A 13486-nucleotide genomic window follows, 5' to 3' on the forward strand; every position below is an offset into this window, starting at 1 on the left:
AATATTAAATACAAAGAACTTGTTTCCTAGAATAAGAAAAAAAAGCTAAAAAATCAAGTCTATCGGTCGCTTAGTTAGCGCGTAAATTAATGACAAACGAACACACCTTTGTACTTATAATATTACTATGGATTCTCTGGCTATCGGCCGGAGTAGCCGTGATTGAACACGTCAATGTCAAATATGAAAAAAAAAAAATTAAACAAAGAGCCTTCAAGCAGCTTGTCCGTTATTTTTATGAAGAACTGATGTGGCTTTATAAAGATAACCTCACGTTTTCAAGGGTTTCCTCAAACGCCCGTATAATTATTACTAATTAACGGTTAAGTACTTATTGATACAAATAAAATTAAATATTAATATGAATTGTCTGTCTGGGATTTCTGAGTAACATTTAGTTTTTTTTTTATTCCGCTACCAGTTAGCCCTAGGTTTCAATCACGATGGTAACGGGTACATGTTAGGGGTATTGCAATTATGTTAAACCTATACCGCTAATCGGTGTCTACGCGACATCTGACATGAACACTAAGTTAGCGGCACGTATTTGTCGATAGGGTTTTAACTAGCCAGACCAGACAAGAGAAAGAAAGAAAGAACATTGTTATGTGTACTGACTCTTGAAAGATGAAAAAAAAAAAAATATAGTTTTTTTTTTTAATAATTCAATACGAAAAATATGATAAATTCATATTGGAGGCGTTCATAAAATACGTGAGATGTTTAAGGGGGGAAGGGGTCGTGTCAAATTTCATCTAATCTTACGTTGGAGTATTTTTCCAGATTGAAACAAAATAAAATGATACTATTTTGGTCAGTTGATCTTTTTAATAACCTCACGTGAGATTGCGAGGGGAGGGAGGTACAGAAAATTTAAAAAAAACACCTCATCTAATTTATGGATGCCCCCTACTACTAATACAAACACAAAATACCACACCTTGCAAGAACCATAGACAAATTAGGTTATATGTGTTGCCTTATGAAAATCGATTAGTGAAAGCTATATTGCCTAGGAATCTGCCTTGATTAGGCGTTTCTTACTTAGGCATTGCCTTGTCCATCGTTAGTGAAAACGGCGATTAGTTTTATTTTGGTTCGTAACTTGTTATTTTTAGTAAATGTTTGTCGCTTGTTATACGAGTACCTATACAACGTGTAAATAAAAACCGAAATATTACTTCACAGGATTTATTTGTACATTTTGTACTGTCTCTGAGACTTATCTATGAAACCAAAAACCTCAAAGTTTCAGAGTAAAACACTGCCAGAGTTTTTACTGAAGGAAATCAGATACAGCCTATTGCTACAGGGTGATTCCTCATGAAGTGAACTTATTTCGTAATTCCTTCAACATTATTTCGTAATTCCGTTACACGTTGTATAATTAAATAAAAGGAGTTCCAGTAAACACAAAAGTAATAAGAGATTTTCCTTATGTGACGGTAATTTCTTCGGTATCCCCTACCTTCAGTAGCGTGCAGAGAGTTATACACAGGGTAGGCAGGCTACATAAAATGATTAAAATTTCCAGTACGAGTTATACGAACTTAAGGGTAGGCTTTTTATAACTCTTAAAATGTTGTGTCCCATAAGTATTATATAACTCGTTCTGTAGATTTTTATCATTTTATGTAGTCTGCATACCCTGTGCATACCCTGTATGCATGCCACTACTTCCTTTCTCTGTAGTGGACTAGAACTATGAATTATTCCGTGCTATAAACGATGTTGCATTGTCAGATATAAATTTAACAGCTGTACCCTATCAACACCTGACCCTTGGCACGTGTAAACGAGCTTTAATTACACCCATAAAATAGTTTTCAGTAAGGCTATAAGAAGGTTACATTGTTGATTGTTTTATGACTTAAATGCAGACCAGTTTGTGTCCGCAACTCCGTTTGAAATGCTGGAAGATGTTATTACATCAATGAAGGTACCCAATCGTCGTGGTGGAAAAGCTTTACCTCCGACCCTTGGGTACATATAGTGATTGTTGTGATCAAGCATCTTGATTCCATACGAGCCTAACAAGAACATAGATACATCAAATAAGATGATAATGATTATTTATCATAATTCAATGGACTGGGCAACTGTATTGCTCCTATTATTGTTACTTAACTAAGGCGTATTCTTAACTGATTCAATTTACGTACTTGTTTAAGCTAAATACTTAAAAATGATCTAATCACACAAAGAAGTAAATAATAATAGAAACAACGTATTTATTTGTTACAATCAATGAACATACCTACATTGTTAGCTCAATCTATAATGAACTTGCTGCTATAACTAATCAGCTTTTGTTGTTATGTTTATTATCATAATTGTTATAATTTATATAACGTCAACTAAGAGAAAATCTCTCTTAGTTGGCTTTCTTTTTTAGAGTGTAGGATGGAGGTTATGTGGGACTCCCCCATCCCCCTCTATACCCAAACTAAAAAAAATCACGGCATGTCCCTTTTGTTGGCTTTGTTAGACGCCCGGGGAGCCAATTGTATATCTCCCGGACGACACAATCATAACTAGATACATCAGACCACAGAAGTTTGCAGTATTTTTGGCCATTCTAAACCATGCACAACCTCACTAATGCCTGTCTTCACTAAAACTATCAAACTACCATCGGCTAAAGGGAATCCCTAATGCTTTAAGTGATGTCTATAAAAAACGTTTTATCGGACTTAGCGATCTCTTCCAGGCAACCATTGGCGTAAAACACAGCTCAAGAAGGGAAGTGTAGGTGGTGCATATGAATATACATATATAGTTGCATATATACTTTCCATATAAATAGAATAGAGAAATCTAGAAACGGTTCTCACCTGTTGAACCACTACATCGAGTGGTTGCCCGGTTTGTAATTCTTCTGAGGGCCTTCTCGTGGGTCGCACTGCGTATTCCCGTTCGCCTATCACCTGTAACAAACGATTACAACGTAAGAATACTTAAAAATATAATATTAACAAAGCTTCTATTTTTTTGATAAAATAAAGATATTATTATTATTATTATTATTTGGAAGTGTTTGTATTTCTCAGCTCTTGGCTGGTTTTAACTGCATTTACGGGCCTTAACCAAGTAAATGCAGTGGTGTGTTTTTATGTTAAACCAATGCTTTCGTCAACCTGCAAAAACTTTCTTACTATTCTACACGTATTTAAAATGGCAGCTTTTTGCAAACCGATGTAGAGAGATTCTTCCAGACCTATTATTTTTAAGCTATGTAGAAGACTATTGGGAATAACCCCTGTAGTAGAGATAACAATAGGTACCACATACACTTTGGCTTGTTTCCAGATTCTCGTAATTTCTTCTTTAAGTTCAGTGTATTTGCAAATTTTTTCACTTACTGTTTTCTGTATATTATGGGTATTAGGAACTGCAATATCTATGAGGTAAGTGGTTTTTCTTAATTTATCCTGTAGAATTATATCTGGTCTATTATAGTGTATGGTCTTATCTGTAAGAATAGCGCGATCATAATAAAGTTTGTATGTGGTATTTTCTAGTATTGTTTGAGGGGTATATTTATAGTAAGGTGTGTTAGTGTTTTGTGTAAGCATGTGCTTGAATGCCAGTTTTTGATGAATGATGTTGGCGACTTGGTTATGTCTGTGAGTGTAGTCGGTCTGAGTGAGTGTTGTGCATGCTCCTGTAATGTGTTGAATGGTTTCTGATTGAATGTGGCATCTTCGGCATTTATCGCTTGTAATGGTAGAGTCCTTGATGATATATTTCCTGTAGTTTTTGGTATTGATGATTTGATCTTGTATGGCTATAATGAATCCTTCGGTTTCTGGAAACAGGTTTCCTATTTTTAACCACTTATTTGAGGCTACTGTGTTTATATGGGGTTGCTCTAAGTCATGGCGATGCCTTCCATGAACAACTTTCTTTTTCCAGTTTTCTAGTTTTTGTTTTTGCGGGTCAGTGATACTTGTGTTCTGGGTATCTATTTTTTCGTTTAAGTTTAGCGGTGTGTAATTGAGATCCATTATAGTAATAGCTTTATGTATGTCACTAGTGAGAGATTTTGAATGAAAGAATGTTCTTAGTCTAGATATTTGTTTCTGCCAAAGGTGATAAATGTCAATGAGGCCTCTCCCTCCATTCTGCCTTTTGATCGTGAGTCTTTCAACTGCCGATTTAGGATGATGGTTGTTGTGTTTTGTTAGTGTAGTGCGTGTAATCCTTGTTCGATGTCTGTTTTAGACCATTTGATTACTCCGAATGAGTAAGTAAGAATTGGTATGGCAAATGTATTAAGTGCTTTTATCAGATGCTTACCTGATAGTTGTGTTTTACAAATAGCGTTTATTCTCCTTCGATATTCTGTATTAAGTGTTTGCTTGACTGCTGTATAGTCGATTCCTTTCAGTTGCTTGTAACCTAAATATTTATATAAATCTGTTGTTACCATAGAGGAAATTGTATCATTTTCGTTAATTATATAATCACCGGATTTTATTTTACCTTTTATAATATGTACTGCCTTACACTTATCTATTCCAAATTGCATATTTATATCCTGACTAAATTCTGTAGTTATATTTATTAGGTTTTTCATTTCGTTTTCGGATTTTGCATATAATTTGATGTCATCCATGTATATAAGATGTGAAATAATGGTTTCCTTGGAGTTGTGTTTAAAGCTATATCCAGCCCGGCACTTACGCAGCAGGTCTGACAAGGGATTTAGAGCAAGACAAAACCACAAGGGGCTCAGTGAGTCGCCCTGGTAGATACCCTTCCTAATATATATTTGTCGAGATACAAGTGTATTGAGGCGGTTACTTAGCTGTAATGTAGTTTTCCAATGTGACATGATACTACGCAAAAAAATGATTATTTTTGGATTAACTTTATAAATTTCTAAAACTTTTATTAACCAAGAATTAACCAAGAACCAAGAACTATCGAATGCTTTTTGGTAATCTATATAGGTACAATGAAGGTTTCTATTTTTTGCTGTTGCATGTTTATGAATAGTTGAATCTATAACTAACTGTTCCTTACATCCCATGTGGCCTCTCCTACATCCTTTCTGTTCTTCTGCTATTATATTGTGGCGTTCGACGTGCAAGTTGATTTTAGTTGTGATTGCTGATGTTAAAATTTTGTAAATAGTGGGTAGGCATGTAATTGGTCTGTATTGGGAAGGTTGTGTTGTGTACTTTGTTTTAGGTAGCATGTATGTTATTCCTGTTGCAATAAATTCAGGTATATTTTGACGTCCTAATACAATATCAGTAAAAACTTTTGCTATAATTTTGTGTAGTGAGGTTAACTTTTTGTACCAAAAATTGTGTATTTTATCTATTCCAGGTGATTTCCAATTGTGTAATCTAGCTGTAATAATTGTGATATCAGATTCCGTAAACTCCTTAAACTCCATTTCATCTATTCCTCTCCATTTAAAATCTTCTTCTGTTATCCAAGCTGCTTCATTGTTATGTTCCACTTGTTGTTCCCATATGCCAGACCAAAAATTTTCTAAATGTTCTATAGTAGGTGTTTCAATTTTTTCATCTGATATTCTGTCGGTGTGTGGTTTATTTAGGTTCCTATAAAACATTTTTTCATTTGTAGCAAATATGGCGTTATCTTTTTTGCGTTGTTGGGCTTTTTTGTATCTTCTGAGCCTATGAACCTTGAGGGCAAGTTTTTGTTTGAATGTATCTAAGAATTCTTCAGGTTTTGTATTACTATTTTCGTGTCTTGTGTGAATAAAATTGCTTTTAAAAATCGCTTCAACTCTTTTAACTACTTTGTTTGATCTGTTATTGTTAATGTATTGTGTAAGTCTACCGCAGTCTGCTCTTAATTTTTCAATGTCTTTTTCTAATATTTGTTGCCATGGTGGTTTATTATTGTGTCTTGATCTAGAATTTTCAGTGTATTCTGTGATTTTAAAATTGAGCTCTTCAGATATGACTAACGCTGTGCAGTATATAACGGTGTGTATATCTATTAATTGTGTATCGATGGACATAAACTGGTAAAGTATACTTTCGTTGAAGATATTTACTAATCGAAAAAGGTTAGGACTGTGTTTCAGCTTAGGGAGTTTTGGCCTAGCTGCTGGATCCATCCCAGAATATTGTGTGATCGCTGTTTTGAATTTGTTAAGTATTTCTTGTACATATTTTTCTGAAATCGTATTCCTATCTGTGTTATCTAAGTGCTCAACGTCATTTTCTATCGTCAAGATTATAGTTTCAGTTTGTGTAGCTGTGTGTGATGTTTGTGAGTATGGTTGCAGTTGATTGTATGTTTGCTGTTGTGTATTAGGTTGTAAGGGTTGTATTTGTTGAATATTCTGGGATCTGGTTTGTGTTAGTGCAGCAGTGTTAGTGTCTGTATTACTTTTCGATTCTTCTTCTAGTTGTATACGTATCTCTATCTTAAGTTGGTCTATTATGTCTTGAGGTAGGAGTTTATTTCTTACTATGGCTCTTCTTTGATCTGAAATTCTTTGTTCGGAAACGATAATCGATGGGTATTGTTCTTTAAAGAGTTCATGTAAACGTTGTCTGTAGGTGGTCAAATCTGTTTCTAATTTCGTTATATATAGGTAGTTTCGCATGATGAATATGTTTACTTCTCTGCTCCATTTCATGCGAACTCTTGCTTTCCCAGCCTTGGTGGACGCGGGTAAGAAGGTACTTGCCTCCCGCGCAACATTCAAGGTCTGTATGGATGGATTTGCATTTAAAATAGCTATAGGAGGGGACGATGGTAGTGATGGTGACGATGTGCGTGAAGATGGTGTGTATGATATAGTGCTTGGGCTGTATGGTTCTATAGGGGTGTTTGTCCTGTCTGTCAGTCTGTCATCATCGCCAATGACTTCGGCTGTAGTATTTTTGTCGGTAGGAGCCCGCCTGTTCAGCTCCTCACCGCTGACGGTTCGCATGCTGAGACACCCAGCGTCAGCCCCAGGTGCGCCCCGGCGATTGCCCCCGGGTAGCGGTCCAATACGTTTTCTTTTTGATCGCGTCTCCATGTTAAATGGGTTTCCAGAGCCACGTTAGCCACGCCAGTAATTACTCATCGTGTGTCCGCCCCCCACGAGATTAGATGGTCAATCAGGACGTGTGGTTGTTTAGGGGGCTATTATTATTATTATTATTATTATTATTATTATTATTAAGTAATAAATAAATATATATATATATATTGTTGTTGAGTTGCAGTTTAACGGTGATAGCCAAGTGGGCAGCAATTCGACATCATTTTCGTGGAGCCGAGTTCAAAACCCAGTTCTAACTTTTGTAATTTATGTGCGTTTGAAGTAATTAAAATATCACATTCTTCAACGGTGAAGGAGAATATCGCGAGGAAACCTGCTTGCCTGAGAGTTCTACATAATGTTCTCAGAGGTGTGTAGAGTCCATAAATCCGCACTAGGCCGAATGGTGGACTACGGCCTTAACCCCTTGTCATTGTGGGAGGAGACCCGTGCCCTATGGTGGGCCGGTAATGGGTTGATATTTTTGATAAAGCTTCTATTAGTTAACTAATAAAAATATATATATATATATATATATATATATATATATATAGTTGTTGGAGTTGCAATTGAACGGTGATAGCCAAGTGGGCAGCAGCTCCACATCACTTTCGTGGAGCCGAGTTCGAAACCCAGCTGGCAGTAAGTTATGTGCCTTTGAAGTAATTAAAATATCACTGTGCTTCAATGGTGAAGGAAAACATCGCGAGGAAACCCGCATGCCTGAGTGTTCTACTTAATGTTCTCAAAGGTGTGTGGAGTCCACCAATCCGCACTAGGCCAGCGTGGTGGACTACGGCCTTAATCCCTCATCATTGTTGGAGGAGGCCCGAGCCCTGTAGTGGGCCGGTATTGGGTTGATATGATGATGGCAAGTAAGCCTTGTTAAACGGCTGACCTACAACTTTATATAACTTAAACTAACGAAAGGCGGTAAGTCACTTCGATATTCATTTAGCAGTTGACAGTTATTATTTTACCACTAATGTTCTAAAGGTTTACCATAAAATGGGGAGAATGGGAAAAGTTTGTGAGCTAGCAACATTCCGCGGGAGTGAAGTGAGACGTGTTCGGGACGTATTCTATGTTTTTCGGACACAATGCATGCTGAATGGCTGAATAAGCATTCTGTCTTAATTCTATGACCTATATTATGTTTCGTTTTTAATCCGAGAATTACTTTTAATGTATAGTAGGTAATACTAACCAAACTTCAGTAGCGGTAATTTAAGAAAGTAGCGGGTATAGGTGTGGTTTGAGATTTTTATGTAGCTTGTGTGAGTGTGTGACCCATAAACAGCCAATACGCCCAAGTTTGTCAACGCCGTAGAAAGGCCCACAAATCGTTAAACGGAATCTGAGCCATACGTTTCTAATTTCAGCGCGGTTCAGCGAATGAGATGAACGCTACTGCGCTTGCGCGCGGCCGACCAATCAGGGCTGGTGATATTTATAAACAACATGGCGGGTGTGCTATATCGTTTTACTCTGACATGACCTCTATTAATAATACACTGGATTGGCTGTCTCTATACAAATGAGCGTTTGTGACGCCAGATAAGAATACAGCTGTCACCACCACTCCTCTTCTCGCGGATTTCGTACGAGGCGACTAAGGAATTCCTTAGAACTCGCAGCAGCGTCCTTTGTGCTACTGCACTAGGTGCCTATGGAGAGAAATGATGGCCGCTTTGACTTAAAAATTAATACAGATGATATAATAATGGACCCGGATGCCGTATCTGTTTTAGGTAGGTACACAAATATCTACACGAAACTAGATCTAGTGTCATCCTTTCCCACAGAGAACGTTGTAAAAAGGACAGCACTACTTGTCAATTTAGTTTAGTTCAGAGATTAACGTATGCAGATAGTAGAGATACAGCAGAATTGGTAATGTTTTATTCATTAACATTGAATATTAAGAAATTGTTTCGATAATAAAAACCTAGGACTTAAAATAATGTTTAACTTAAGTAGTTTCTGCTTAAAGTATACAACGTATGACCGAATTACGAAATAATGTTTAAGGGTGCATAAGTATACTTCATAAGGAATCATCCTGTAAAAATATTAAATCAAAGAAAGCATATTTATTTTCCATACAAATAATTTCCACTTATTTGATTGTTTTTTTTTATTTTAATCTTAATTTTTGAACGAAAAGATCGGTGGTCATTTTCCGATTGGTTAACGGTAGGCGCACAACGGCGGGATCCTGGCTGGACGGCTGTGAGTTTTGGCAGGAAAGGGGGTCATCTTCTTGGCGGGTTGGTTCGTTCTGGATAAAGGTCGAAGAGTGATTTAAGAGGTTGTGAAGAAATAATTTCATGTTGTAAACAATTACGACAGTTTTAAAAGTAAATTAATAACGGGATAATTTTACGGTACATCTAATTGCAACTTTTCCTGGTCTCATCGCTATCTTAATTCAACTCTAATACAAACGATTTCAAAACTTTCTAAGTGCTTATGACAACCCTAATGAAAATAAAAGACCGACACACGCATAGTATCTACGCTACGTGTCACGTACCTAATAAAGTGACACGTAGCGTTAGGGCTGTATGTGATTACCTTTAGTAAAAACTATGGCATTGGTCTACTCAAAAACTATTAGGTTTTCGGTTTCACAGATAAGTTTCAGAGACAGTACATAGTGTGAAATATTATTTCGGTTTTCATTTACAACGTGTATTTACTATAATTATCATTGCATACCTATACATATCATCTACTTTGCTTCGTTTTACTTGCATTAGTGGTTTTACTTTCATACCATAAAGGCTCCTATTAAGCGTCAATTTTATTTAGTCAGTCAGTTTATTTTATTCAGTCAGTTATAAACTACTATTAAATGTAGGTGTATATACGGCATTAATTAATTAAAACCAAGCTTCTATAACACAATCCAGAATGTGATCAAAAGACAAAAAAAAACGCAAAAATTTAACTAATTCCCTTTGTGTCGAGTTTTTCTTCATTGTATGTAAAGTGGTACCACGTAATAGGTCGCGACACGCATTGCGCATGCGCCGCGGTCAAATGTCACAGCGACAATGGAGTGGCGGGAAAACGAATGCGCGCTGCTATCGAAACTATTACCCTTAGGTATATGATTATTACGCTCGAAACCGTATTCGTTTTCGAGAATCAAAACGATTAATGACAAAGTAAAATGGACCTATTAATGCTTGCTGTAGAGTCGCAAACTTCCTCTTATCTTCTCGAACTTCTTATCGAATATTCGTTATTAGCAAATCAGCGAGACGGTACAATGACTTTGAGGATTTTGTTTTTTTTTTTTACAAATGTTCTATCAAAAGTCCGAGCTATCCGAGTTTGTAAGAAAATTTGAGCTTTGATTACGCAAATAAAATCCATTTCAAACCGATGTTCACGTATTTCCATACTCGAAAATGACTCCTCGATTGCGAGCTAGCAAATCTTGTACTAAGGCTACAGTAAGCATACCCTGACTATAAAATTTGCGAGCTAGCAATCAACGACTCGTTTGCGAGTATCGAACATTACAACGTGAAATAAAATTGACGTAATGTTATTGTTAAGTCGCAAATACTGTAGTAGTGATTTTGTTTTGTTTTACAAATTTTCCGCTAGCACCGAACGTACAGATTACAGATAAAACAAATTTTTATTAAAACGAGCCTGCGTTGCTCAAGAAAAAAATAACAAGGATTTTAAGATGTGCACGCTTGCAATCGTCGAATCGTTTTCAAATATAGAATACTATAACATCAAAATAAAATAAAACTAGTGATGCTCCATAAAATTTGCGCTACTTTATTTTTATATCTTTACAAAAAGTACCATAAGGGTCCCTAATACTATTGGCAATGTAATATTAAATTATGCACTAAGGATTTGTATTTCATAAACGTTCGTCCTAAAATGTTTGCTATGGAAGTGTGCACTAGTTCTAAATTCCTAAATTAACTCGATTTGCACGCCTTTACGGCAAAACGTGTTTGGACCACTTTTATGTGTGTTTGTGTGTCCTTCCATCACGCCCTAACCAAGCTAACAAACAACTTCATTTTAAGCACATATAGTTAGTTGAAAGGACGGAGGGTACTTTTTACTCCAGGAAAAAAACGGTTCCAACGATATTTAAATAAAAAATATCTTAATAAACGCGGGAGAAAAACGCGATCAACAGCTAGTAGCATAATAAAAACGATTTCAAAACTATTTTTTTCTTGATTATTATAATCCTTATTAAAAATATGTATAATGTTGTTTCCTTATCTGCGAATAATCTTTTCCTGTTTCATTATTCTGACGTCAATAAATAAAAATATGTTAACTTTTGAAATCCGGGAGTGCGTGCATGTTGCGGTATGCAGGTTTATTTGTCTGTATGCCAGGACTAGCAAAACTAGGAAACAAAAATTCTCTCCCCCGATTATGTCCCCTGACATGGGATATAATTATCGTGTCCACCTGCTAAAGCGCGGGAACATTGAAGTTTACCCCCGTTTACTATTACTTATATATATTACGAGATAATTGTCTCCTGCCCATGCTAGCAGTGCTGAACGCGATAAACTCAAAAAGTAACTAACGGACTTTCATACAGTTATTATTTTCATACTTCCCTCGAGATTAAAATTTTTTTTTGTCAAAAACTGAATTTCACGTCTATGGGCTTTAACTATATTGCTTGCTATGGCAATATACTGGTAACAGGGTTGTCATGCTAAAATTCGCAGGCGTGTCTAACTTTGCAATATCAGTACAATGATTTTTTCACTTACATTCGGCCCATATGGCCCATTTCACATATTATACTTGGTTTCAAACTGGTTTAATTATTCAAATTATTTGGTTTTAGCATGCACATTTAATAAATGATAATGAAGTTATTTGCGCTTCGAAAGTTAACCAAAAACCATACTATGAGCGAATGAAGATACTTTCTGAATAGCCAAGTTAACTAAGTAACAAGCACATGTTGGATAAGATAAAAATATCTCTAGAAGGTATAGCTAAACTTTTCTGATACTTTTAGAAAGCTACAGATAAAGTAAAAAATGTAAACATATGTATAAAAACTAATTCACCGCGGCGAGTATAACCACTTGGTTAATATTATAAATGCGAAAGTGTGTTTGTTTGTTTGTTTATTTGGTTTGACCTTTTTTAACGCCCTAAACGATGATAGCCCAGGGTAGGAGCTCCACTTCACTTTGGGGGGGCCGAGTTAGAATCCCAGCACGCAACTGTAACTTTTCTAAGTTATGTGCGTTCTAAGTAATTAAAATATCACTTGCTTCAACGGTGAAGGAAAATATCGTGAGGAAACCTGCATGCCTGAGAGTACTCCATAGAGTTCTCACAGGCGTGTGAAGTCCACCAATCCGCAGGGCCAGCGGGTCGGACTACGGCCTTAACCCCTTCTCATTATGAGAGGAGACCCGTGCTCTGTAGTGGGCCGGTATTGGGTGGATATGATGATGATGATGATGAACACCCTAAGTCCAAAATAAGCAACCAATCAAGTTAACTTTAGGCATAGAGTTAGTTAAAATGACGGAGACTAACATAGTCTTCTTTTGATCCCAGGAAAGCGAACCACAGGATTTGTAAAAAAAATCACAATAAAAGCGAACAAAGAATGCGGGCAACAGCTAGTGAAAAAAAAATAAAAAATAAAAATAAAAAGGGGGAAACAAAGGGGGAAAAAAATGCATGTAATAATTGGTTAGGTACAATATTATTCGAATAGAGTTCATTTGGTTAATACACAGATCATTAACCGAACGATCCGCAGAGACTTACATTTCACCTTGGAAGCATAATTGCTGTTGTTAGTTGGGGGTCACTTGTATTGTTCGACTAGCTTTTGCTCACGACTTCGTCCGTGATCCTCCTTACGTGCGGGTCATTTCTAAATTGGACTAGGTCACGTTCTGCAGGCCGATTCAGTATCTCACTTGTCGCCAAGTTTAAATAAATCGTTCATTTGTATAAATGAAACTACTGGAGCCTTATTTTAAGTGTGTGTGTGTGTGTGTGTGTGCGCGCGCGTGGGCGTGTGTGTATGTGCGTACAATAAATTTTCATCAGATCTGGATAAAATTGAAATCTAAATTTATTGTTAATGGCGAAGTAATCAGAAACATAATATTCAAAATATTTTTTGCACTACAATTTTATGAAACTTAATTAAGACATTTAAAATTTGACCCCACGAGAAGTCGAATGCGAAACCTTCCACTTTACTCATTCTAAAAAGCTCAGCGCGCACCGCTGTGCCAGAGGATTTGAAGTATCATTCATTGTAGCTACTGTTTGCAAATAATTACGGATAAAGCAATAAATTTTTACTTATTTATTATTTTACGTATGATAGTAATCTAATCGCACCAGCATACCTACACAATACTTTACATGTCGTAGGATTATTGGACAAAACGAGTCTTTGCGAAAAGCCCAGAT

At 36.3% G+C, this 13486-nt stretch overlaps 1 protein-coding gene across 2 annotated transcripts in view; it reads right to left on the minus strand.

Annotated features, from left to right (window-relative positions):
* Window positions 1-13486, minus strand: part of LOC120636949 (RNA-binding protein fusilli) — a 133502-nt gene that overhangs the window by 79243 nt on the left and 40773 nt on the right. For both annotated transcript variants that reach the window (XM_039908539.1, XM_039908531.1), the window contains exon 2: window positions 2835-2927. In XM_039908539.1, the coding sequence (XP_039764473.1) occupies window positions 2835-2927 (93 nt within the window). The remainder of the gene's footprint in view (window positions 1-2834; window positions 2928-13486) is intronic.

Source organism: Pararge aegeria, chromosome 1, assembly GCF_905163445.1.
Source record: "Pararge aegeria chromosome 1, ilParAegt1.1, whole genome shotgun sequence".
Classification (NCBI taxonomy): domain Eukaryota; kingdom Metazoa; phylum Arthropoda; class Insecta; order Lepidoptera; family Nymphalidae; genus Pararge; species Pararge aegeria.